Source organism: Ascoidea rubescens (assembly GCF_001661345.1).
Source record: "Ascoidea rubescens DSM 1968 unplaced genomic scaffold ASCRUscaffold_14, whole genome shotgun sequence".
NCBI lineage: Eukaryota > Fungi > Ascomycota > Saccharomycetes > Ascoideales > Ascoideaceae > Ascoidea > Ascoidea rubescens.
This window is the reverse complement of record NW_017962926.1, coordinates 25,546-49,966: the sequence shown is the minus strand read 5'-3', so window position 1 is coordinate 49,966 and position 24,421 is coordinate 25,546. Positions and strand designations below refer to the sequence as shown.

The 24,421-nt window shown below is 32.0% G+C and overlaps 10 protein-coding genes across 10 annotated transcripts; 8 read left to right on the top strand and 2 right to left on the bottom strand.

Moving 5' to 3' along the window:
* The first annotated feature begins 24 nt into the window (after positions 1-24).
* On the top strand, positions 25-1,063 carry ASCRUDRAFT_114785 (Hsp20/alpha crystallin family protein). The gene has a single exon (XM_020188807.1). It carries the CDS (start codon positions 211-213, stop codon positions 778-780), a length of 570 nt encoding a protein of 189 aa, XP_020045252.1. The 5' UTR covers positions 25-210; the 3' UTR covers positions 781-1,063.
* Positions 1,064-1,374: 311 nt separating this feature from the next.
* On the top strand, positions 1,375-3,858 carry CDC53 (cullin CDC53; the record flags this gene model as incomplete). The annotated part of the gene is made up of 2 exons (XM_020190842.1): positions 1,375-1,963; positions 2,147-3,858. The coding sequence occupies 2 exons, from the start codon at positions 1,375-1,377 to the stop codon at positions 3,856-3,858; spliced, it is 2,301 nt and encodes a 766-aa protein (XP_020045251.1).
* Positions 3,859-4,291: 433 nt separating this feature from the next.
* On the top strand, positions 4,292-4,898 carry ASCRUDRAFT_77380 (uncharacterized protein). Its single transcript, XM_020193840.1, has one exon. It carries the CDS (start codon positions 4,321-4,323, stop codon positions 4,522-4,524), a length of 204 nt encoding a protein of 67 aa, XP_020045250.1. The 5' UTR covers positions 4,292-4,320; the 3' UTR covers positions 4,525-4,898.
* A 107-nt stretch (positions 4,899-5,005) lies between these two features.
* ASCRUDRAFT_77379 (homocitrate synthase) lies at positions 5,006-7,035 on the top strand. The gene has a single exon (XM_020193839.1). The coding sequence runs from the start codon at positions 5,315-5,317 to the stop codon at positions 6,656-6,658; it is 1,344 nt and encodes a 447-aa protein (XP_020045249.1). The 5' UTR covers positions 5,006-5,314; the 3' UTR covers positions 6,659-7,035.
* A 100-nt stretch (positions 7,036-7,135) lies between these two features.
* ASCRUDRAFT_15071 (uncharacterized protein) lies at positions 7,136-13,730 on the top strand. The gene is made up of 2 exons (XM_020189284.1): positions 7,136-8,616; positions 9,222-13,730. Exons 1-2 carry the CDS (start codon positions 7,522-7,524, stop codon positions 13,350-13,352), a joined length of 5,226 nt encoding a protein of 1,741 aa, XP_020045248.1. The 5' UTR covers positions 7,136-7,521; the 3' UTR covers positions 13,353-13,730.
* Positions 13,385-13,739, bottom strand: ASCRUDRAFT_114771 (uncharacterized protein). Its single transcript, XM_020188806.1, has one exon. The coding sequence runs from the start codon at positions 13,605-13,607 to the stop codon at positions 13,416-13,418; it is 192 nt and encodes a 63-aa protein (XP_020045247.1). The 5' UTR covers positions 13,608-13,739; the 3' UTR covers positions 13,385-13,415.
* A 56-nt stretch (positions 13,740-13,795) lies between these two features.
* ASCRUDRAFT_77376 (NAD(P)-binding protein) lies at positions 13,796-15,116 on the top strand. Its single transcript, XM_020193838.1, has one exon. The coding sequence runs from the start codon at positions 13,872-13,874 to the stop codon at positions 15,063-15,065; it is 1,194 nt and encodes a 397-aa protein (XP_020045246.1). The 5' UTR covers positions 13,796-13,871; the 3' UTR covers positions 15,066-15,116.
* Positions 15,117-15,332: 216 nt separating this feature from the next.
* ASCRUDRAFT_87751 (Spc7-domain-containing protein) lies at positions 15,333-20,046 on the top strand (the record flags this gene model as incomplete). The annotated part of the gene is made up of 1 exon (XM_020194976.1): positions 15,333-20,046. One exon carries the CDS (start codon positions 15,333-15,335, stop codon positions 19,920-19,922), a length of 4,590 nt encoding a protein of 1,529 aa, XP_020045245.1. The 3' UTR covers positions 19,923-20,046.
* Positions 20,047-20,122: 76 nt separating this feature from the next.
* Positions 20,123-22,744, top strand: ASCRUDRAFT_77375 (DEAD-domain-containing protein). The gene has a single exon (XM_020193837.1). The coding sequence runs from the start codon at positions 20,256-20,258 to the stop codon at positions 22,611-22,613; it is 2,358 nt and encodes a 785-aa protein (XP_020045244.1). The 5' UTR covers positions 20,123-20,255; the 3' UTR covers positions 22,614-22,744.
* ASCRUDRAFT_114762 (WD40 repeat-like protein) lies at positions 22,697-24,055 on the bottom strand. Its single transcript, XM_020188805.1, has 2 exons — positions 23,966-24,055; positions 22,697-23,896 (listed from the first exon to the last, which is right to left on the bottom strand). Exons 1-2 carry the CDS (start codon positions 23,981-23,983, stop codon positions 22,781-22,783), a joined length of 1,134 nt encoding a protein of 377 aa, XP_020045243.1. The 5' UTR covers positions 23,984-24,055; the 3' UTR covers positions 22,697-22,780.
* Positions 24,056-24,421: the final 366 nt, after the last annotated feature.

Sequence of the window (24,421 nt, the reverse complement as noted above, 5' to 3'; positions counted from 1 at the left end):
TTGTTAATTTAATTTGAATATGAAGTATATTGAAAGGATAAGTTGACTGATATATAAAGACAGATAATTTTGAGGTAATTGAGATGTTTAGCTCTCCAATTTTTAATTATTTATTAACACAATTAACTCAATCAACTCAATCAACTCAACTATCAATAACAATTAACTTACAATCGACTAATTTTATATTATTTTAATACTCTTTTAATCATGTCTGGATATTTTTACTCGCCATTTTGGGATTTCGTNGATTCAATTGATGATAATTTAAACCAATTCAATCGTGCTTTAGAAAATGCTGGTTATGGTCGTCAATCAAATAAACAAGTGGCTAAAAAAAATGCCAAACAAAATAACCAATTAACTAACAAATCCAAGGAAACACCTAATTCGTTAACAACTGGATTGTTTAATGATGATTTATTCAATTCATTTAGTTTTATTCCTCCTGTTGATTTATTGAATCATGAAAAGGATTATGAGTTGCATGTTTCAATTCCAGGTGCTGAAAAGGATAAAATCAATGTAGAATTCAACAAAGAGACCAATCAAATCACTGTTTCTGGAGAAGTTACTTCACATAAAGAAGAAGAAAAGGACAATTACAAGTATCAAGAAAGATNCACCGGAAAGTTCTCAAGATCAGTTGCTTTGCCAAAGGATGAAACATTAGATGATGAAAACATCAAAGCAAATTATAAGGATGGTGTTTTGGTTCTTAATATTCCAAAATTAGGGCCCAAAGTTAATGAAAACACTCGTCGTATCACCATTTCCTGAGTAGGCAGCAGATTCAGACCAGTTTTGCTGAATGTGCTCTTTATATAGTTTGTAGTGTCGAGCAGCATTTATATAGCCTTTGAAATACACAACTCTGAAGAACACACCACGAGAGCCCTGCTGTTGCAACTGCATCCGAAGCTAGAACTGGCTCAAACACAACAGTTCAATTCAAAGCAACTGCTGCCATCAACGAGCATCTTTCTGGTGCGCTGTGCGTTTAATAGAGAGTAGTGTTGAGGTTGGAGGAACGAGAGCAGCGAAAGAGACTCCTCTGAGGTGTGATTGTGTTGTTCCACATTTTGGTTTTCTGCACCTTCTCCTTTTATATTTGCTCTTTCGCCTCTTTCCCTTTTTCTGAAGAAACACCAACACCAACACCAACACCACACAGACCTACCGTTGCTGGGAGAGCTGTTTATTGTATTACTGATCCTCTTTACCTGCTTGCAATAGAACTCTTTTCAGCCCTGAGTTGCTCATCACTGCCGCCACCAGCTGAGATACCCACTGTTTCTATCTGATAACTATCAATCAACCACTCGATTTTCAACTCTTCTTCTCAAAATGAACTTGGATATGGATGTAGATGGTATGAAAAGACAGCTTGATTTGACATGGAGCAATATCGAGCCAAACTTGCAAACAATCTTGGGCTCCAACTTCAACAATGCTCAATCTCCAAAATTACATATGGAGACCTACACTGCTGTTTATAATTTCTGTTTGAGAATGTCTCTAACTACAAACCAATCACCAAGCTCATTTAACTCTTTGATTCTTGGTTACGACCAAGTCATATTCCAATTATACACAAATGTCAGGGACTATCTTGCTGAGTACGTCAATAATTTACAAATCCAACCAGACGAGAACTTTTTACAATTTTATGTCAGAACCTGGTCAAGATTCAATATCGGTTCTGCTTATCTAAACCACATTTTCGATTATCTTAATCGATACTGGTTAACCAAGCAAAAAACCGATTACGCTAACGATATCTCTGATATAAATACTTTATGTTTAGTTCAATGGAGAGATTATATGTTCAATCCAAATTCCCGGGTTTTAATCGACGAAATTTTAAACCAAATTGAATTGCAAAGAAATAATCATTATATCGATACTTCTATCTTATCAAAGGCTATCAGTTCAATGGTTTTATTAGGGATAAATAATAATAGTAGCAACATCAATAACAATAACAATAACAATAACAATAATAATAATAATAATAATAATAATAATAATAATAATAATAATAATAATAATAATAATAATAATAATAATAATAATAATAATAATAATAATAACAATACTGCTAATAATAACAATTACAATTCTGTTCCATTTGAATTTAAAAAAGCCACATTATCTCTTTATATTGACTGCTTTGAAAGTGTGTTTTTAGAAAGAACTGCTAAATTTTACGACAACGAATCAAATGACTACTTAAAACACCACAATGTAATTGACTATATGAAAAAAGCCGAAAGCAGAATCAATGAAGAAATCTCAAGATTATTCTATTTAGATGATCATACAAAGCCTTTATTAATTGAAACTCTCGATAAAAGTTTGATTAAAAAACACGCTGAAGAATTATATATTGAATTTGATAATTTATTAGCCACGAACGATAACGAAAATGTCCATAGAATGTACACTTTGCTAAAAAGAGTTCCTGATACTTTGACTGTATTGGCAAATTTATTCCAAAATTATGTTAAAAGAGAGGGCCTTAAAGAAGTTTTAAATATCAAAAACAATAGCGCCACTACTGGTAATGGTCCAGTCAATGCCAAGTTATACGTCAAAGTTTTAATCAAAGTCTATTTGAAATATAAAAGCATTGTTAGGGAAGCCTTTGAAGACTATCACACTTTTACTAAAGCATTGGATGAGTCCTGCAGAGATTATATCAATTTCAACTCAATCGCATCACCAAGAGTGAATTTCAATAATACAGGAAACCTAGGAAATTTAGGTAACTCCAAGACTCCTGAATATTTAGCTAAATATGCAGACATGTTATTGAAAAAGAAAAACAAAGAAAGTGATATCACTAATAATATGAGCGAGGACGATATTATGATTATTTTCACGTTTTTAAATGATAAAGATGCATTTGAGATCCATTATAGAAAATTGTTGGCTAAAAGATTAATATACGGAACATCTTCAAATTTAGAAGCAGAGGAAAGCTTAATTACAAGATTGCAAAGAGAAAACTCGATTGAATATACATCAAAAATGACCAAAATGTTCCAAGATATGAAGGCGTCAGAAAACCTCAAAAACGAATTTTTTGATAAAGTGACAAAAATACCAAATAAGGATGAGATTATAAAGGATTTCAATCCATACATTTTATCAGAGACGATGTGGCCATTTAAACCATACAAGTACAATTTCAAGCTTCCTGAAGAATTGGAGCCCACACATGATTTGTTGGAATCGTTATATACGATGAAACACTCGGGAAGATTTGTCAAATGGATCTGGAATTTATGTAGGGGAGAAGTTAAGGCCAATCTATCAAGATCGGGCAAACCGCCATTTATGCTAACAATGTCGCTATTTCAAATGTCTATAATATTGCCGTTTAATAAGAAACCAACATATACATTCAAGGAGCTCTTGGATATTACCGAATTGCCCTCTGAGCAATTAGCAGGAAACATTACGCCATTTGTCACATTGAGATTATTGAATCAAAGCCCACCAAATGCAATCAACCCAGACACCAAATTCACAGTGGTCAAGGAGTATCGATCAAAAAGAATGAGAGTCAATTTTGCTGCCAACATTCGAATTGAACAAAAGCAAGAAGAGGAAGACACTGCAAAGGAGATATCCGACGACAGACGACTCTTCTTGAAGGCCTGCATTGTTAGAATCATGAAGGCTAGAAAGACATTGAAACATGTCACATTATTGACTGAAGTGATCAACCAGTCCCACTCTCGATTTAATGCTCAACCAAACGACATCAAAAAGTGCATTGACGACCTAATTGAGCGTGCATACCTCAAGAGACAAGATGGCAACAATGACGTCTACGAATACCTTGCCTAGGGGAGGATGCAGCACTATTGTAACCCTTTTCTTTTACTTTAGTCTTTTATATCTTGACATGATTGTTCTTGCTGTAAATGTCCAAATTTCATTTGCTCTGGAAGCGATGGTAAAAAAGTCCGGTTCCCGAAAATACAGGTGTCTTTTGTGACCAACAGCCTTTGAAACCGGGAATGGAGTAGCCGCGTGAGACAGCGTCTGTACACATTAATAAGCATGTTTATGCGTCTGGCCTGCGTACAACATCTGGGTTGGATTTCAGCAAACCCGTGTCGCGTGACACTAACGCGTGACTAACGCGTGGGTTTTGTGTGCAAGAGGGTCGAAACACACGTGTTGGGCTGCTGCTGCTGATGGATAGCAAATGGAAGGTGGTGTTCGAGTCACAGTTAAAAGCAATGGAACAGCCATTCAAAGGCTATTCAAGGGACTCTCTGGAGGCGATACTATAGAGATGACAAGATGGCGAGATGGCGGTTCAACAAGTGCTATCAACCTCCCTCATTTCATCTCATCGAGAACAGACCCGATAAGCATATTTCGAGTGAGAGGCGTGAGAGCATTTATTCATTTATGGATGTCTCGCCATTGGAGAAGCCATTGAAGATACAAGTTTTTTCAGGCAGACAAAACGACTTCCATTTACACCGAATAATCAACAGATGAATATATTCTGGTGTGGTTAACTGTAAATTTACGGTGAAAGCTTTGATTTCCTGGAAAATGACTAATTTGCGTTTTTAAACAAAGTCAAACTTGTCTCAAGAAACAAACTTTGCTTGAGGGTTCAAGAGTTTTATTCTTAAACGGTTAAACCCCCAATAATTTACTCCATATTTCAAAGATAAAATGTTGTAATAATTTAAATTGTTCTAGTGGGTTTTACTTCCTAGCATCCAAACCTTTTCGTTTGATTCCGTCAATTTTGTTTTTCTCCCATTAAAAAAACCGTAAAAAAAAACGAGCAATAATAGATGCTTTTCCAGATGGAAAGCCAAAATTATTGGACGAAATTATTAGTCACACTGAAATAAGTCACACACCTTATTTTTTTCACTAAATTTCTTTTATTTTTCAATTTATAGTTTAATTATCGAAAATTTTTTTGTTTTTTTCTATTTCAAAGAAAAAAGTTGATTCAAGTTATATATAAATATCTTCTTTCACTTGACATTTTTTACTTGAAATTTTTTTAGAGATTTTATCTTTTTTATCTATCCTACAACAAAGAAAAGCGACGAATTCTACCAACGTTTTTATAAACATTTTGTTTTAATTTAATTTAATTTAATTTAATTTAATTTAATTTAATTTAATTTAATTTAATTAATTTCAGCTTTTTATTTCTCTATATCATACCATATCACAATCGCATCAAATTGAATTGCACTATTTATTTTACTGATTTTTTAATTCTATATTCTCATTTCCTATAAATAATCACTGATTTCTCAAAATGACTGCCGAAAATACTACTTACAAAAAAGTTGGAGAATCAATTCCACAACCAAGACAAGTGAATCCTTATGGGCCAAATCCCGCTGATTATTTATCAAACGTCTCGAATTTCCAACTAATTGAATCAACTCTTAGAGAGGGTGAACAATTTGCTAATGCGTTCTTCACAACTGAAAAAAAAATCGAAATTGCTAAAGCCTTGGATGATTTTGGTGTTGACTATATCGAACTAACAAGTCCTGTTGCCTCTGAACAATCAAGAAAAGATTGCGAGAGCATTTGCAAATTGGGCTTGAAAGCAAAAATATTAACTCACATCAGATGCCACATGGACGATGCAAGAGTAGCTGTTGAAACTGGTGTCGATGGTGTAGATGTCGTTATTGGTACTTCCCAGTTTTTAAGACAGTACTCCCATGGTAAAGACATGCAGTACATCACCAACTCTGCAATTGAAGTGATTCAATACGTCAAATCCAAAGGCATAGAAATAAGATTTTCATCTGAGGACTCATTCAGATCTGATATTGTTGATTTACTAAATATTTACAAAACCGTTGATAAAATCGGTGTGAATAGAGTTGGTATTGCTGACACTGTTGGATGTGCTAATCCAAGACAGGTTTACGATTTGGTTCGTACTCTTAAATCCGTTGTGCACTGTGATATCGAATGCCATTTCCACAACGATACTGGATGTGCTATAGCTAATGCTTACACTGCATTGGAAGCTGGTGCAAGATTAATCGACGTTTCAGTTTTGGGCATTGGTGAAAGAAATGGTATCACTCCATTAGGTGGGTTGATGGCAAGAATGATTGCTGCTGACAGAGAATACGTTTTATCCAAATACAAACTACACAAACTAAGAGATATCGAAAACTTGGTCAGTGAAGCAGTCCAGGTCAATATTCCATTTAACAACCCAATCACAGGTTTTTGCGCTTTTACTCACAAAGCTGGTATTCATTCCAAAGCCATATTGGCCAATCCTTCCACCTACGAGATTTTAAATCCAAGCGATTTTGGTTTGACTAGATATATCCATTTTGCTCACAGATTAACTGGATGGAATGCTATTAAAACTAGAGTTGAACAATTGAACTTGAAATTAACCGATCAACAGTGCAAAATAATTACAAGCAAAGTCAAAAGTTTGGCTGATATCAGACCATTGAATATCGATGATGTCGACTCTATTATCAAAGACTACCACGCCGACATAAATACTCCCCAGATATTTCCAAAATCTGCTGCTAATGGTACTGCTGATATTATCGATGAAGATATATCTATCGCTGATGGTCCAGCTCCAAAAAGAGCTAAAGTGAATGGCCATTAAACAAATCAATTTAATGAGAAAACAATCAAATTAAAAAAAAATAGAGAATTAAATAGAAAAAATAGAAAAAATAGAAAAATGGGTTAGCAAAAAAATTTAATGGTCAATGTCGAGAAACATTTTGTTTATTTCCTTATATTAGTCACTTCACTTCTTGGTTTTTTGTTTATTAGAAAATAATCTTTTACCGTCTATATTCATATTTGTATAGATATATACTGAAACTGCAAAGCAATAAAATAAGCTGTTGCTTTTGGGTATTTTCCTTCCTGTACTTTCCCTGCTCCTCGCCTCTCATTGGCTGGAACAGAACAAAGGTCTAGACCCAGTCGAAAAACAAAAACGTATCCACAGAAACGGGTTGGATCCACAGTAATGGCAGGTGCGTTATCATGCTGTTCTTCCCACAGCTGTGGATCTCAGCTCTTCACCACTTTTTTGGAGCGATTTGCAGAAGAAACTGAGTTGGTTTGAAGAGTGAACTGGGTAATTTCACTCTAGCACTTTGATTTCAGTGAGAACAGCTAGAGGAGCAACAGAAGCAGCAATGGAAAGCTGTTTTTTGGGAACAGTCTGCGTGGAAATGGCTCAGAGATAGCCTCTTCCTTAGCTAACTCCTGTCCTGTGCAGTTTATCACTGATCGATATCAAATGAACGAAAAAAAAAGCAAAAAGCAAAAAAGCAACAGAAGTTGATTCGACTTCCATCAATAAAAACCACTGCTCTCTCTTCTTTTACTCTTTGGATTTCAGCAACTAATACAACACTCTGCAATAATAGCTTGCACTAGCTCACACTCCTCCACTCACACTCCTCCATTTTACTCATATTCTGGTTTATTCTAGTAGACCTCTGATCCCAAATGTCTGTTTCAACTCCTTTATTGGACACTACTTTCTACGATATCTCTTCAGATGAAGAAACCTACCAGAATGACAACAGATCCCTTTTTTCCACACTGTCAATAAGCACACTAAATACCTTTAACAATATAAAACATCGCATACTAGACTTTTATGACAGAAATATTGGTTTGGGCTATGTGATGATTGCAATGTTTGCATCTTCTTTGATGTTGGTTGGAACAAAATTGCTAGAATTCGACGATGACTACCAGAAAGCAATGCATCCTTTGCAGATTTTATTTGTCAGAATGATCTTTACTGTTATAATATGCTGGACTTATATGTACTTTGTACCCATTCCTGATGCTCCCTGGGGTCCTAAGAAATTTAGATTTCTACTATGCCTAAGAGGTGTGATAGGCTTCTTTGGTGTCTTTGGCTTGTATTATTCTGTGCTTTACTTGTCTGTCTCTGATGCTGTTGTTATAACCTTTTTGAATCCCTCAATTGTTGCCCTAGAAGCATTTATCATTTTACGTGAAAATTACTCCCTATTTGAAGGCATAGCTGCTACTCTCTCATTTGGCGGTGTTATATTGATTGCAAGACCTGCCTCGATCTTTGGCCAAAGTCAAGACTTTGATGATAATATAGAATCTCCTGATAATAGCTTGAGAGCTTCGGCTGTTGTTGTAGCACTTTGGGGTGTCTTTTGTGCTGCCTCTGTTGTTATAATTCTCAGGCATATGGGCAATAAAGTTCACACTTTAATCACTGTCCAGTATTTTTCTTTATACTGTCTAATTGTCTCTGCCTTGGGTCTTATTTTCATTCCAAGCTTATCGTCGGTTTGGCCCCATACTTTGAAACAATGGTTGTTACTACTACTAGTTAGCGTTTGTGGGTTTTGCAACCAATTTTTTTTAACTTTGGGTGTTCAAAAAGAGAAAAAAGCTGGTAGAGCTGCGTTAATGAACTATACCCAAATGATGTGGGCTCTTGTATGGGACATTGTAATCTTTAATCATCTTCCAAGTGTTTTAAGTTTTATTGGTTTCACAGTTATCTTAGGTTCTGCTTTAGCTGTTTTATTATTAAAACCAAAAGATAATGTCAAAAAACCTGATGATCAAGACATTGAATTATAAAGAAAACACAAAAATATCAATTTTAATTATCAAACTTACTCTATTTTTTGGGTTTTATTAAACTTCTTTTACTTTCCGGATTTATTGAACTTCTTTTACTTTTTGGGCTTATCAATGTTATTGAATTTAGAATATAATCACTTTTTTTCTTCTTTTTTCTTTTTTCTTTTTTCTTTTTTCTTTTTTCTTTACTCTTTACACTGTATTTTTGTAAAGATGTTTTTTCACTCTTATATATTCATTTCACTTTTACACTTTATTAATATATAGATGATTTATGTTTTGTTTTTCAATTGTATTTGGCTCTTCGTTTTTATTTTTTGTAGTTTCCTTATCCTCCTTCTTTTTTATAGGGCGGAAAAAAGCACCTTGGTTATCAACTGCTATCTCTCCTTGAAAATGGTCCAAAACTCTTTTCTTTTACAATTGCAATGCTAAAAACAAAGAATATCAAGGTATGTTGTCTTTTCTTTCAAATGCTTCTCACAGCTTTGCATCTTTCCCTAAAGACCCAATGATGCTCGGATCTGCTGTTTTTGGCAAACACTAACTGGATGCTCTGCAAATAGAACTATAATCTTCTACAATCCATAGCTAAGACTGCAAATAACTTGCACAATTTGATTCCCTTGGGTGTTTTATATTTTTATGGCTTTCCTAGGCTCGCTTGTCAAGAAGCAATAGCTCCTGATGGTTGGCATTGGCTTAGTCTTCCATTTGCTCTTTCCCCAAACTTTACTGTTAATGGAACCAACCACTCGTTATCAAATTTGGTCCTCGACTTGAGATATCTCTTTGAAAGATCCCAGATCAGAATCACTTATAAGATATTTGGTTTCCAGCTACTAGTGCTCAGAATCTACGTTGTTCCCAGAGATATTGAAAATCATGAATTCATTTCTACTTTGAATAACTACTTTTCCAGAGGCAAATCAATACATTGGCATCAGGATAAATACAGAAAAATATTATCAAATCTTATTGAAATATTGGATTTTGATCGAGATTCATGGAATCTTCATAAATCAATTTATACTAAATCTCAAAAATATGATAAAAAGATTCTTGTCTTTCCTTGTTTAAAGGACCATTTTGAAACCTTTAGTGCACATCAATTTGGTGTTAATATGCACCTCCCATTTCCAAACTATGATAAAGTCGCTTCAGAAAATCAATTCTATTTAAATTTTCATTTAAATCGATTGATAAATCAAAAATCTGTTACCCAATTTATTTCATCGAATTTTAAAATTGATTCTTGTGATAAAATTTTAATAGATTTATACAACTCTATTCATTTTAATAAACTAGACTTGAATAAAACTCAAAACTCTTTATTAACTTCTAAAAATAATCTGAAATCTGATTTCTCTGTTTCCTACTTTGAACTAGAAGAACTCATATCAAATGTAACCAATGATAATATTCAAGGATTTAAAAGTTCCTTATATGTTTTCCAAAGAGAATCAATCATTAAAATGTTATGTCAAGAGTTTAACTCAAATTCAAATTTATTACCTAATTTATTTGCCTTTACGACAAAAGAAAAAAATCCTATTAATAATCAAAACTTTTATTTCGATATTCAAAATTTCAGCTTTTTAAAAAATGGAGATTACTATAAGATTCCCAAAGGGGGTATATTGGCAGAAAATATGGGTTTGGGTAAAACTTGTATGTGCTTAGCTTTAATTTGTCTAACAAAATATCAATTGCCCACTGTTTCACACGACACTTTTAGTAAATTCTTATTTTTTAAACAAGAAAACCTTATAGAAGCTAAAAAAGTTAAAAAACTTACCGAGCTTTGTATTGACCAGATGAATGAAAAATTAGTTCCTTGGAGGCAATATCGAAATTTTATTCCAGAAATTTATATTTGCGATTTATATAAAAATCCACCATTTGTCAACATTGCTACCGAATATTTTGCTGATACTAATCTTCAGATTAGAAGATCCCAAAGAATTTTTGAACAAAATAAAAATAAAGATAATAATAATAATTCAAGAAAGATTTTAATTTCATCTTCAACTCTTATTATTTGCCCTGATAATTTAGTCAAACAATGGGAAAATGAAATTGATAAACATATTGAATCTCAATTTTTAAATGTTTTTCTTGCTCCAATATATCTCACTTTTCCTGACCCATCAGATTTGTTAGATTATGACATTGTTATGATAAGTTTTTCAACATTTAGCAGAGAATTACTGAACAATCACTCACCTCTTCTCGATATTTATTGGAAAAGGATAATAGTAGATGAAGGTCATGGTATGAGCAGCAAAAGTTCAAAAAAAGTAGAGCTTTCAAAGAAGATATTTGCAGAAAGAAGGTGGGCAATAACAGGTACTCCAACAGCTGGTTTGACTGATCTACATTTAAATGAGGACTTATCTTATGAAGGTGACACAAATAAAACTGAAAAAAATGACGAAAATCCTAAAAGTCTCGATAGTTCAGAAAATTCTAATGAGTATATAATTAAAGGAAAATTTTCATCAAAAGATGATTTGCAAAAATTAGGATTAATTATTTCTGGGTTTTTAAGAATTGAACCATGGTCAAGAGATTTTTCATGCTGGCACAAATTAATAGTAAAACCCTTTTTTAACAACAGTTATGGTTCTGTTCAGAAGTTAAAAGACCTATTAAACTCTACTATTATCAGACATAACCTAGTTGACATCCAAATTGAATCAGATTTGCCTCCTCTTCATCATAAAGCAATATTTTTAAATCCCTCTTTTCACAATAAATTGGCGCTTAATTTGTTTACTTCTGTTCTAGCTATTAATGCAGTAACATCTGAAAGAGTCGATCAAGATTATATGTTTCATCCTAAAAATGGTAAGGACCTTAAAACATTAATTACCAATTTACAAAGAGCCACCTTTTATTGGACTGGGTTTTCAAGATATGATGTAGAAAATTCTTTAGCTATTTCAGAAAAATCTTTAAAAATGATTAGATCTAATGGGGAGCCATACTATAATCCTGAAGATAGAAAATTATTAGAAAAAAGTATTAAAGTAGCTAAACAAGCTCTATCAAATGATATTTGGGAAACAAATTCAGTACTCCATGAAATGAGTTATTTTGTGTCTGGTTTACCTTCTCTTTATGTTGAAAGTTTCGCTAATAGTATTATTTCATATCAAAAGCATACAATTGGTCTATATTCTTTTCTTCAATTGAGTGCTATTCAAAATTTTTTTTTTAAAAATAGGTTTTTGAAAGATGAGGATGAAAAGAAATTAGAGAAAAACCTTTTTAATAGTTCATGGATAGGCTGGGATGAATCTTGGAAAAATAAAGATAAAACCCACAAAAATAGTAAAGTTACTGATGTTCAAACAATTGAAATTGTGGAACAAAACCTGGAAAAACAAGAAGAAAATTCTAAGGGAACTTCTACTCCATCGCCAAAACGTAAAAGCGAGTTAACCATAAGACTAACCAGCTCAAATCCAAAAAGCAAAAATAGAATGGGTGATTCTGATTATCATCATGATTATGGTTATAATCATATTAGAAATAAGTCTCCAATTTTATTGAAAAGCAAAAACAAAATACTGATATCTGAAACTAAAAACGCAAAAATAATTGGCACTTTATCAGCAAAATTATCTTATTTGGCTTCTAGACTATTGGAACATCAATTAACATCGATCAAATCGCTTGTATTTTATCAATTTGAAGACTCTGCTTATTATTTGATTGAGATATTAGATTTATTGGGAGTTAATTATTTTCTTTATTCGTCGTTTATTTCTATTGCGGAAAGAAATAAAAAACTAGATGAGTTTAGTAAATTTGATGATGGAGGAGTGTGTTTAATAATGGATTTGAAGCTAGCTGCACATGGGTTAACCATTGTATCAGCAACCAGAGTTTATTTCATTAATCCTGTATGGAAGAAAGCCACTGAAGCTCAAGCAATTAAAAGATGTCATAGAATTGGACAAAACAAACCTGTTTATGTTGAAACTTTAATCTTAAAGGGTACATTAGAAGAAGAAATGTATAAAAGAAGACACACAATGAATAATAAAAATGAATTTACTGAAAATAAAACAGATGAAGAAAATTTGAACCAGATTGAACAGATGGATACAAATAAAGAAGTTTTTGAAGATAATTACATGCGAGATTATTTTTCAAAGCATGAATTTGTTGAAATAAACGAAAACGAACTTGAATATTCATCATTTTTAGCATTATCCACATCTAAAAAAATGTTATTGGTTGATGACTATAAGTTTTTTAGTGAAAAACGATTTGATAAAAACCAAATATTAAAATATTTGAAAGAGGATAAATTTGGATTAGACAAACATCTTGGGATAGTTGACAAAGAAACTGGAATCAGAAAATGGTACATTTCACTATTTACAGAAATGGCATTAAGAAAAGTTAATAGATTTAATAAGAGTTTTAAAAGGATAAGCGCTAAAAACACTGGAAATTATGGGAAGAAATTTATTGATAAACTCGACAATGTTTCAAAATTATCTACAAAACCAAGTGACCATAAAGCAATTCTTAAGAATCCAAAAAAAAGACTACTCATTAAAATAACACTGAGTGAAGAGCTTAATAAATTAGGAATTGAAAAGAGATTAAAAAAAGATGGTGATAAAGTTTTGAGTAAAAAGCCTCCAAAGAAAAAAAAAAAATTAAGATTTTGTGAGTAATCATTTTAATATTGAGCAGAAAATCGATTAAAAATCAACTGTCATATTAATTTCAATGAAATTTTATAGTTGAAAATGCATTTTTTGGCATTTGATGATAGATGAACTGTTTGAGTTAATTATATATAAATAAAAGCAGAAAAAAAAATCGTATATAAACATTAATACTCTAAAATTAATGAATATTTCTAATTTATTTTGAGTTTTTAATGAGAATAGAATGAACCTATTGATATACAGATTTTGAAAGATCATTGCACAAAAGTAAAAAAAAAAAATTTACAAAGACCACAAAAGTCGAATTTTTGATATATTTTAGTTTCTGTTTCTTTTTAATATTTATCTTGATATCTTGATATCTCACAATTTTGATATTTCAGGTTTTTAATTATTCTTATTTCCTTTTTCTTTCTTAATCATATTTATTCACTTATTACTAATTCTTTTAATCATCGAATTCTTTGATTAGAAACGCTTATTTAATTATACAAAAAAAAAGATTTAGTTCAAAAACCGAAGATGCTTTCATCTAAAACATCTAAAATAAATATCAGTGTTGAAGATAGTTTTGAGCAATATCACAATAGAAAATTAGTTTACTTCAATAAAAAAACCAAAATTTATTTGAAAAATGAGGAAATCAATTATTCGATAATGAAAGAAAATAAAATTCTCATTAAAGTTGTTTCAATCTCCCTCAATCCAATTGATTTATTGATCAAAAATAGTATACCAAGGTTTTCAAGTTTTGAGAGACCAATTTGTTCTGATTATGCAGGTATAATTGTTGATGTTGGTAAAGTTCAAGAAGAAAAAGGTTGGAAAATTGGACAATCAGTTTGTGGAAACTTGCTTAATTCTATTTCAAAGGGTACAGCAGTTGAATATCTCTGTATAGATCCAGATAAAGAGCCTAATATCGTTAATTTTGATCCAAATGTTGTTGATTACAATGTAGCTGCAGGATGGCCAACTGTGTCTTCAATTGCTTATGTGGTCATAAATGGATTTCAAAGAAAACGTGAAAAGGAAGAAAACAAAAAAGAAGATGGTGAAAAAAGAGAGACCCTGGGAAAAGAAGCAAAATCAATAGATGAAGATAGAAACATTTTAGTTATTGGAGGCTCAACATCTGTTGGTATGATTGCGATTCAATTAGCCAAAAACATAGGAAAGTTTAATAAAGTTGTCACTATGTGTTCCAAAGAAGGGTTTGGATTAGCTGAATCTCTAGGGGCAGATCATTGTGTTGAATACCATAACAAACAAGAATTGAGACAAGAACTAATTAGAATATCGAGTGATATAAAGTATGACCTCATATTTGACTGCGTTGGAAATAAAGATCTTTTTAAATATATTAATGAAATTATGAAACCCAAAGAGACTGGATCGAAATATGTGACAATTGTTGGTGATAGCAAGAGTAATTATGAAGAGGGTTTCAAGCTCAGGGCGTTAATTTCCCCAGGAGTAAGACTTATTGGAAGTCAATTGGGCCATCATTCAGTGAACTTTAACTACTGGATTCAAGTTGGTAAGCCCAGTGACTCCATGTGGTTGAAGGATGTGATTGAATTGATTGAGACAGGCAAATTAAAAGTTCCAGTTGACAGTGTTTATAAGTTTGAGGAGTTCCAGGAAGCATTTGATAGGCTTTCCAAAAGTGTCGCCAAAGGAAAAATCATTCTTAGAGTAGCTGAAACTGTGTAGTTTGTTTTTTAATTTGTATTTTCTTTGATATATTCTATAAAATATAATTTTGTTCCAGTTTCAATTCAGGAATTTTTCAAAGATCACAAAAACGGGCAATGCATGTAAACGCACTTAGACATATTTATATGCATGAAAATGCATCCTTGCTTTTGTTTACAACTCAAAACTGAGGTAAACAAAACAATTTGATCAAAACTGTGAGAAAAATAAAGTTATTGAAAGTGTTTGAGCTGCTTAATTCACCACACCAGATTGCTATTCCAAATGAGTCCCAACGAAGAAGAAAACAGCAAGCCTGTTAATCGAAGACACTCTTCGATTGTCCCAGCCAAAAGAAAGGCCTCAGTTAGAAGAAGACACACGTTGGCTCCAGCTCCAAGAGGAATTCTAAAGCAAAACAGCATCATTTCCAACAACACAACTAGTTTTAAAAGAATAGCTATAGATAATGCCAAAACAAACAACCAGCTTGAGGATAGAGAAAACCACACGATAGCTGTGATGCAGATTCCCTTAAATGATCGGGCACAAAATATTCTTAATCCAGACCAGGAGGCTGATGACAATCAAAATAGTCAAGATGACGATTTAAAAGAAAGAATAAAAAGAAGGGTTAGTTTTGCACCAGAGGTGACTCTTCATAAGTTTGATTTTATTCCTTTGAAATCAGACCTAACTTCAAGTAGCAACAATAATGATGATACCATTGCTAGAAAAGAAAACCAGCTAGTTACTAGTAACAGCCAAAACACCGACAATAATAACAATGCTTACAATAGTAATGAAGTTCTTGATACCTCAACTACCATTCAAAATATTTTCACTAATCTTACAAATAAAATGAATTCTAAGGGTGTTTCGTCTCAAAAACAAGTAGAAAAACCAATAGAAACACAAACTTCAGTTTCCAATAAACTACCGCAGCTCAATTTACCCAAAAATGATAATCATTCATCAAATAAAACAGATGATCAAACAGATAATTATAGCATTACAGACGCTGAAGTAACTGATTTGGTTTCCTCAATTCTTAAAAATAGTCAAGAAAATGAAAATAACGATAAAAGTACCAAATATGCTAACAATAAAGACAATAAAAATAAAACAAATGACATTGATGAACACTTGACTAGAAAAAATTTAACAATGGAAATTATTGATTTAGTTAATAAAATTAAATCTCAAGAGTTGAGAAAAAGTTTATCAAACATTGACGATGATAACTCAATTGAATTTATTAATAATAATAACTTTGAAAATGAGATTTCAATGGAATACACAAATACTAAAACAGACTATAATAATATTACTACCGACAGCACTCTTAATAATTTTAATGAAAACAAAAAAGATGATCAAATTACCAACAATACTCATCAAGAAGATGAAAACGAAACTGGTATTGTTACTATGGATTTAACAAACTATGTCATTAATACTAAAAATTTCACAGAATATCAACCTCTTAATAAATCTAATAATTTTAAAACAAAAAATTCAAGCATCAAAGATCAAGACAATAAAGATCAAGAAGATAATGATCAATTAACAATGGAAATAACAAATCATAACTCAAACAGAATATTTGATCAATCAGTTTACGATTTAATCAATGAAAATGATCAAATGAGTATGGATATAACAGCGGCATTATCCAAAATAAAAGAAATAGATTCCGACTTTAATGATTCGTTTAATCAAGAACAAACAATGGAATTTACAAAAATAACTCAAAATGAAAGCAATAAAATCAGCTCCAAACAACAATTGATAGACAAAAACAATGAGCCAACAACAGATATTACTGAAAAAGAAAACCAAGTAGATCTCGATAATGATAACCAGGAAATTACAATGGATATAACGAAAAATATTTCCAATATCAAAGCTATCAATACTTTTGATCAAGTTGAAGATTTAGATGATTTTGATGAAAAAACAATGGACATCACCAAAGACGTTTCAAATATTAAACTAGTCAATCCTATAAATCAATCTAAATCTGTTTTTGAAGAAACAGAAAATTTTGGAGAAAAAACAATGGAGATAACACAAAATCAAGCAAAAATAACGTTTAATAATTCTCAAAATAGAAAAAGTGATATAGAGTTACGCAATAATGAAAACGAAGAAAATTTCAGTGCTAATGACCCTGATATTAGCGTTGATCTTTATGAGGATGCTCATGAAAATCTCGAAGAAAAAACCATGGAAATAACGAAGATTTTTACCAAAATTGAGAATGTAAAAGATAACAATATAATATCAACCAAGGATTTAGAAAATTCAATAATATATAGTCGAAGAGCTAGCCAAAATTATCTTGATAATATAAATGTCGATGAAATAGAAATAGAACAAGAAATAACTAATTTTTCTCAACATGAAATGGAAATTCAAAATAAAGAAGATAATGTAAGAAATGAGAAAAATATAAGTGATTCAGAAATAGAAGATATAAGGTTGCGCTCTCCAGAAGAAATGAAGATAGATATTTCTCAGAAAACGGGAAATGAACCAATTCTGAATATCAAGTTGTCAAAAAATATTATAGAACAGAGTTTTTCTAAAGTGTTTTCTCCTACACAAAAAAGAAGAAAGTTATCAACAGTAATTCCTGATAAAATAAACCCCACTAATGAACAGACAAATCAACAAATTATTAATAAAATAAAAGAATCTCATCTTTTATTGCCAGAAGCCAATTTAGGTGTTGGAGCATCAGAAATCCCTCCAGAAATTAACGAGTTACTACAAACACCATTGAAAAGGCCTCGAAAAATCTCTATTGAAACAATATATCATGAAATTTCTCGAAGTTCACCAGTCAGATCACCACATAGACTGCCAATTTTACCACCAAGCACGATATCAAATACATCACCATATATAGGTCAGACACGCAAAAGAAGATCTTCTGGTTTTCTAGAAGAATCAAATCAGTATCAGAAAGAGTTAGAAAAAAGCATTGAAGCCATAGAACAGGGTGAAATTTATTTTAACAAATCTTCTTCTTTTATGAATGAAAATGAGGGATTTCAAAATAATGAAAAAGTCGAGGGGGAAGTCAATGAAAAAATCGATGAAAATATAAATTTTTCCATTAATGAAAGAACTAAACAAATTGAAATTGAAAATGAAATTGAAAATGAAAATGAAAATGAAAATGAAAATGAAAATGAAAATGAAAATGATTTAATTAAAGATAATCTGAGAAATCAGGGATTTAGTCAAAATTTTAATGAAGTTGAATCTAATTTTTTAGATCCCATTCATGAAGATACAGAACCAGTTACTGCAATCACAAGCAATTTTATAGAAGAAAGTTATAAGCCTGTATCAATTGATACGTTTCTTGATACAATCGGTATTAAGTTTTTTGACAATTTGAGTATAACATCGAAGAACATTATTTTAGAGGGAGATTTTAAAAATAAAGAGCCATCGTTGTTGGATTATTCTGAAGCATTAGAAAAACTACCTATGATAGAACTTTATCAGTTTGGTTGCAAAGAATTAAAAAAATATATCAGAGAAGGTTGCATTGATTATAAAAATCTTTCTGAGGAGGTTCTTGAAGATAATCCGCAGGTAATCAAAGAGTTTTTCATGTCAAACTCAAGCATCAAAGAAAAGCTTCAAGAACAATTTCAACTTGCAAAGAATTATTCTAATACACAAGCCAAAGGGGTTTGGTATGAATGGAAAAGTCAATTAATTGAGGGATTATTAAAATTGTTGGAGGAACATTTAGAGGTATTGGTTGAGGATGAAAGCTTTTTGATTGAAAGATTGCAACAAGTGAAAAAGATAAATTTAGATTTATCCGATAGAGCTAAAGAGCTAAATAAAGAATTGAACCTTTTGTTATTCAAAAATAAGATAATTGAAGATAATGATAAAGATGAAAACTTTTTATTAAGAAATGAATTAATTGAAATTACAGATAAAATTTTAAGTAATCAAAAAAACATTGAGAGTGGTGAGAATAAAATTCGGGCGATTAGAAACGAAATAGATGAAAAAAGGATTGTAATTCAGGATTTGGAAGAAGAAATTAGAGAGAAGGAAGAGATTTTGTTGAAACAAAAAAGTGTTGAAACCGAGGAAATTTTTCTGAAAAAGAAACGGATTGGAGAGTTGGTAGAGAAACATGGGTTTAAGATAGATAAAATCGATGAGAGAAATAAAGAAATTAGTATTTCCATATTATCAGAGATATTGAGAGAAGAGAATGCAATTGGAGTTAACGAAAACGATTTAAAAAGTGATAAGAACATTCGGATTACATTTAATTTTGAAAACAAGCAAGATATTAGTAAACTCAAAATCAATTTTCAAAATTTCAAGTTGAAATACGAAAGTGAATTTAAACATGGTTTAGAAGACAATGAGCCACTACTAGAATTTTTCAAGCATAACTATAAGAGTCTTGATGTTTTGAAAAGCAGTGGGAACTGCATTGAATATCTTAACAACTTCATTGAGATCAGCAAGCAGTTGATTGCCTTGGACAAGGAATTGTTTCTACTAAGTTTGAAATCACCAATTGCAGTTTCCTATAATGCTCCAGGCAAGGTTTTGAAAATCAGCTTGAAGAACCTTCGAGGCCAAAAACTACGGTTAAAACTAGATTTCAGTGTGCACATCAAGATATTGGAATATTTACTAAATGGTAAAGCAGAGCTCAACGAGGATTTGATCAGTGCCATTTCTGCTGCAGTAAGATTCAAGAAGAAAGATGCTGTTGTAAGTGGATCCACAGTTTCCAGCGAGTTGCTGGAGAAATACGGCACTTTCTCCGTTTTGGTGAGCTGCTTGCAAGAAATGCAGCACAAAATAGCGATTTGCTAGCAGCAGAAACAGCAGAAACAGCAAAGCCCAGCCCAACGGACTATGCACACCGCTGCCGACGGACGCGTTTCAAACACCGAACACGGTTTCCGTTGGACACGTGATTAAAGAAAATTTTCAAGAAAAAGATTTTAAACAACTTTTATTTTTGGATTTTTTTCTGATTATTTTAGGAATTTCGATAGTATCGTTGTAAATAAATCAAATACATCAAACCGATAATCCTTTCTCAGACGTATATAGCTCGATTTCCTTAATCGATTCTTGCTTGTTCATTTCATTCCTGTGTATTATAGTATTTTCTTAAGTCTGTAGCTTAGTACAAGATTCTTTATGTCTCAATCTTTCCTCTCCAAAAGAGCTATTTCGATAGTCTCAAATAAACTTGTGTTGGATTCCTCCATATCGTTGAATTTTATTAGAAATAATATAGCATCCACCTTTAATACCAGAACAATTATCAATTTGCAACCAAAAAACAAATTCAATTACTTATCTTTACCAAGACATTTTTCAACCATAATCCCAAGATTCCAGGCTCAAGTTGATGAGATTACAAGTAAGCTTGAACATAATGGATTCGATTTATCCAAAAAAAAAAATAGCGAGAAAGCTGAACAATCTGAATCCAAGAATGAAGAATCCCTTGCAGACTTTGCCTCTTTACAATACCAAAATTTGGTTGACAAGACTATTATTGATGGTATCCACAAGCTAGGTATGAAAGAAATGACCCCGGTTCAGCAAAAATCTATTCCTTATCTTTTAAAAAATAAATTTGGTTTGATTTCAAGAGCTAAAACAGGTACAGGTAAAACTTTGGCTTTTGGTATACCCATTTTGCAAGAAGTGGTTGAAAAAATCAAATCTGATCCAAATAAAGATCTTTCAAAAGTATCTGCTTTGATTATTGCTCCCACAAGAGATTTAGCAAATCAAATCAAAATTGCCTTGGATAGTGTTTTAGGTGTGGAATCTGTCTTGAATAATGATTCAAAATATGGTTCAAATCGAAACAGAAATAGAAAAACTTCTTACGGCAACAGTGGTTACAGTCGTGGAAACTCTAGAAATTCTTATGATTATGGTAATGATCGTGGAAGTTCTAGAAACCCTTTCTCTTTAATAAAAACCTTGAACGTTGTTGGTGGTGAAAGCAGAGGTTATCAAATCAGCAATTTTGAAAAAAAAATTGTTCCTCAAATTGTTATAGCTACTCCCGGTAGATTTTTAGATATCATTGAAGTGGACTGTGTCTTAAACGCTTTTACTGATATCAAAACTTTAGTTCTTGATGAGGCTGACAGATTACTAGATATTGGTTTTAAAGATGATTTAATTAAAATAAATTCCGGTTTGATTAAATTACACAATATGAGTCTTGAACAACAAGGTTTACCAGCCGTAAAACAACCATTTAGAACATTACTATTCTCTGCAACAATCGATAAAAGTGTATTAAGTTTTACCAAAGCTGTTCTTGGTGGTGATGTTAAATATCTTGATAACGTTAATCCAAATGAACCTGAAGCTCATACAAGAATTGAACAAACTTATGTTCAAACTAAAAACTATTTTGAAAATTTCATCGGTGCAACAAAATATATTGATGATGCTCTAACCACAGCTGTTGATACAAATGAAAAAAACTTCAAAGCAATTATTTTCTTACCAACTGTCAAAAGTGTAACTTTTTACTCAAATGCACTTTCTCATTACTTGGATGATAAATTTCAAAATGTTAACTCAGTACATCTCCCCAGACCTGATAGAAATAGAAATATTATAGATGTTTATGAATTTCATGGAAAATTAACTCAAAATGCTAGAGATAGAACTGTACACAACTTTAAGCACACTAAAAATAATGCAATTCTAGTTACAAGTGATGTTGGTGCTCGTGGTATGGATTTCCCTCATGTTTCTCATGTTATCCAGATTGGTATCCCAACTGAGTCATCTACATATGTCCACAGAATTGGTAGAACTGCTAGAGCTGGAAATTATGGTAAGTCCGTATTGTTTTCAACTGAAATTGAATCTGGTTTTACGACTATCCTAGAAGCACGTAAAATAACTTTTTCCAAAAAAGAGAAGTTTGATATTAAGAAAGCTGAAAGTGTTGAAAAGCATTTTGTTAACTGGTCTACTCAAGCTGCAGAAAATGGCGATGATCTTGCTCAAGAAACTAGTATTTCATTATTAGGCTATGTTACTCAATTTTCATCAATGCTTCGTGTTGATAAAATAGACTTGGTTGAAACTGTTGCTCTGTCTTATAAGTTGATGATGGATGATGCAAGTAAAAGAATTCGTTTACCAAGAAATTTATTAACTCATTTGTTTGGAGAAAGAAGACATCCAATATTAGATGATTATTTTGACACAGGAAGATCGTTTTCAAACAGAGAATTTGGTGATAGACAGAGTTTCGGTAGGAATTCAGATAAAAAAGGATATTTCAGCAATGACAATAATGATGGAGGATTCCTCGCTGATAAAGGGTTCTCTAAAGATAGAGGATTTTCCAAAGACAGAGGATTTTCTAAAGATAGAGGATTCTCTAATGATAAATATGGTGACAAAAAAGGGTTTGGAGGTAGAAGACCAAATTACCTGGATAACAAAAGAGATTCAAGATCATCATTTAAAGATTATGGAAGAAGATCGAACAGATACGACGACTTTTAATTAGAATAGTTTTCTGGTGTTGCCAGTAAACTGAATGTTTTTTTTAAAAAAAAAATAATGATTTGTAAATAAATATCTAAATAAATATCTAAATAATATATATACCTTAATTTTGTTGAATATAGGAAAATGTATAATATGTAATGAATTTAAACAAAGATAAAATATTATTCAATTAGTAAATTGTTTTTTAATTCTTTTAATACCAAATTACCATCAGTAGAAGAAGATAGAATCGTATTCTCAAAAGGATGAAAATCCACATCGATTACGGTGCCATTATGGCCATCCAACTGATTGATAATCTTTCTTGAATTCAAGTCCCAAACTGTTACATTTTTATTTGAGTTACCGGATATTATAACAGGTAATCTATTGCTATTATTAATGTTATCAACAATTTTTGATCTGATTAAATAATTTTCATTATTATTGTAAGTTCCGTCATAAACAACAGGTTTAATTCTTTTATTATCGTATTTGTCATTGTTATTGGCATTGTTATTGGCATTAGTATTGGTATTAAATGAGGAATCATAAATTCTTATTGTATCATCATTTGATCGTGAGATTAAGGAATTGTTATCATTAGATAAAGATAGAGAAGTTATTGAATCGAGGTGAGGAGATCTGATTTTGAAATAAGGATTTTTTTCATCAAAATATCTTAAATCAAAGGAATATATTATTGGATTCAAACCAGAAGTGAAAATTAAATTGTTTTTGATTGAGGATACTAAAGAAAATAAAGAATAATTATTGATGTTAATCTTTTTAATCAAGTTTTGTTTAAATCGTTGATCCCATAGTATCAAATCACCATTATCGTTACATGATATGAAATTGTTGTTATAATTCAAGTAATCATTGTTGATTATATCGAAATCGTTTACTGTTAAATGATGGTGATTAAAATTAGTTTGAGGGTTTATTTTGTTTGTCGAGTCAAATTTATAAGTAAATTTTTTGATTTTTTTGCAAGATTTAAGATCCCAAAGGGCTAACGTATTATCAGCAGAAGATGTTATAATCCTCTCGTTATCATTTCTGAACCACTTTAATGAGGTTATGGCATTTTTATGACCAGATAATTTGCAAAGATTAACAACCGAAAGATCTGTTGAATTGTGAGGAAACTTCCAAATAAACAAATTTCTGTCCATTCCTCCACTTGCAATCAATGTTCCATCGCCATTGAATCTCGAGGTCAATATGGGCCCCTCATGTCCTTGTAATATCAAGTCAGGGACATTGTCAATTGAAGACACTGGGTCTATTCTTGTCTGTGATGGATTCAGTTAGTAAGATTGTCAATTCGCAGAGAACAGGCGACAAGTAGTAAACACTTACACGTTTTGTGGTATACACATCCTCTGTCAACTCAGGGTTCCTCCTCTTCACCAAAGAAGACGACATAGTGTTTCGCAGCCAACATCAGCACCAAAAGCAGCACTTTCTTCTTCTTCACCACCAAAACCTCGACCCAAAACCACCTTCAAAACCGGACACATCCGATCCGCAGAAGCACGGCCGCGGAGCTCTGTTCCGGAAATGTATTGTGGATTATCCGGTGCTGCATGGATATGTTCTCTGGATGAAAGCTGCAGAAACCGTACCTTTCACGTGTGCCGGCTGTGCACCTCCCCAGAAAATGCTGAGGGCGGGATCCGTGGGCTGTGATTGGCTGGAGTGGCCTTGCTCTTCTGAGGTGGGTGATTTGATGATTATTATCGCACAATCAACCAATATACACCTCATTTTGTTCTTTGCTGAACTGTCCTGTTCTATTATATCTACTTCTCAACTCT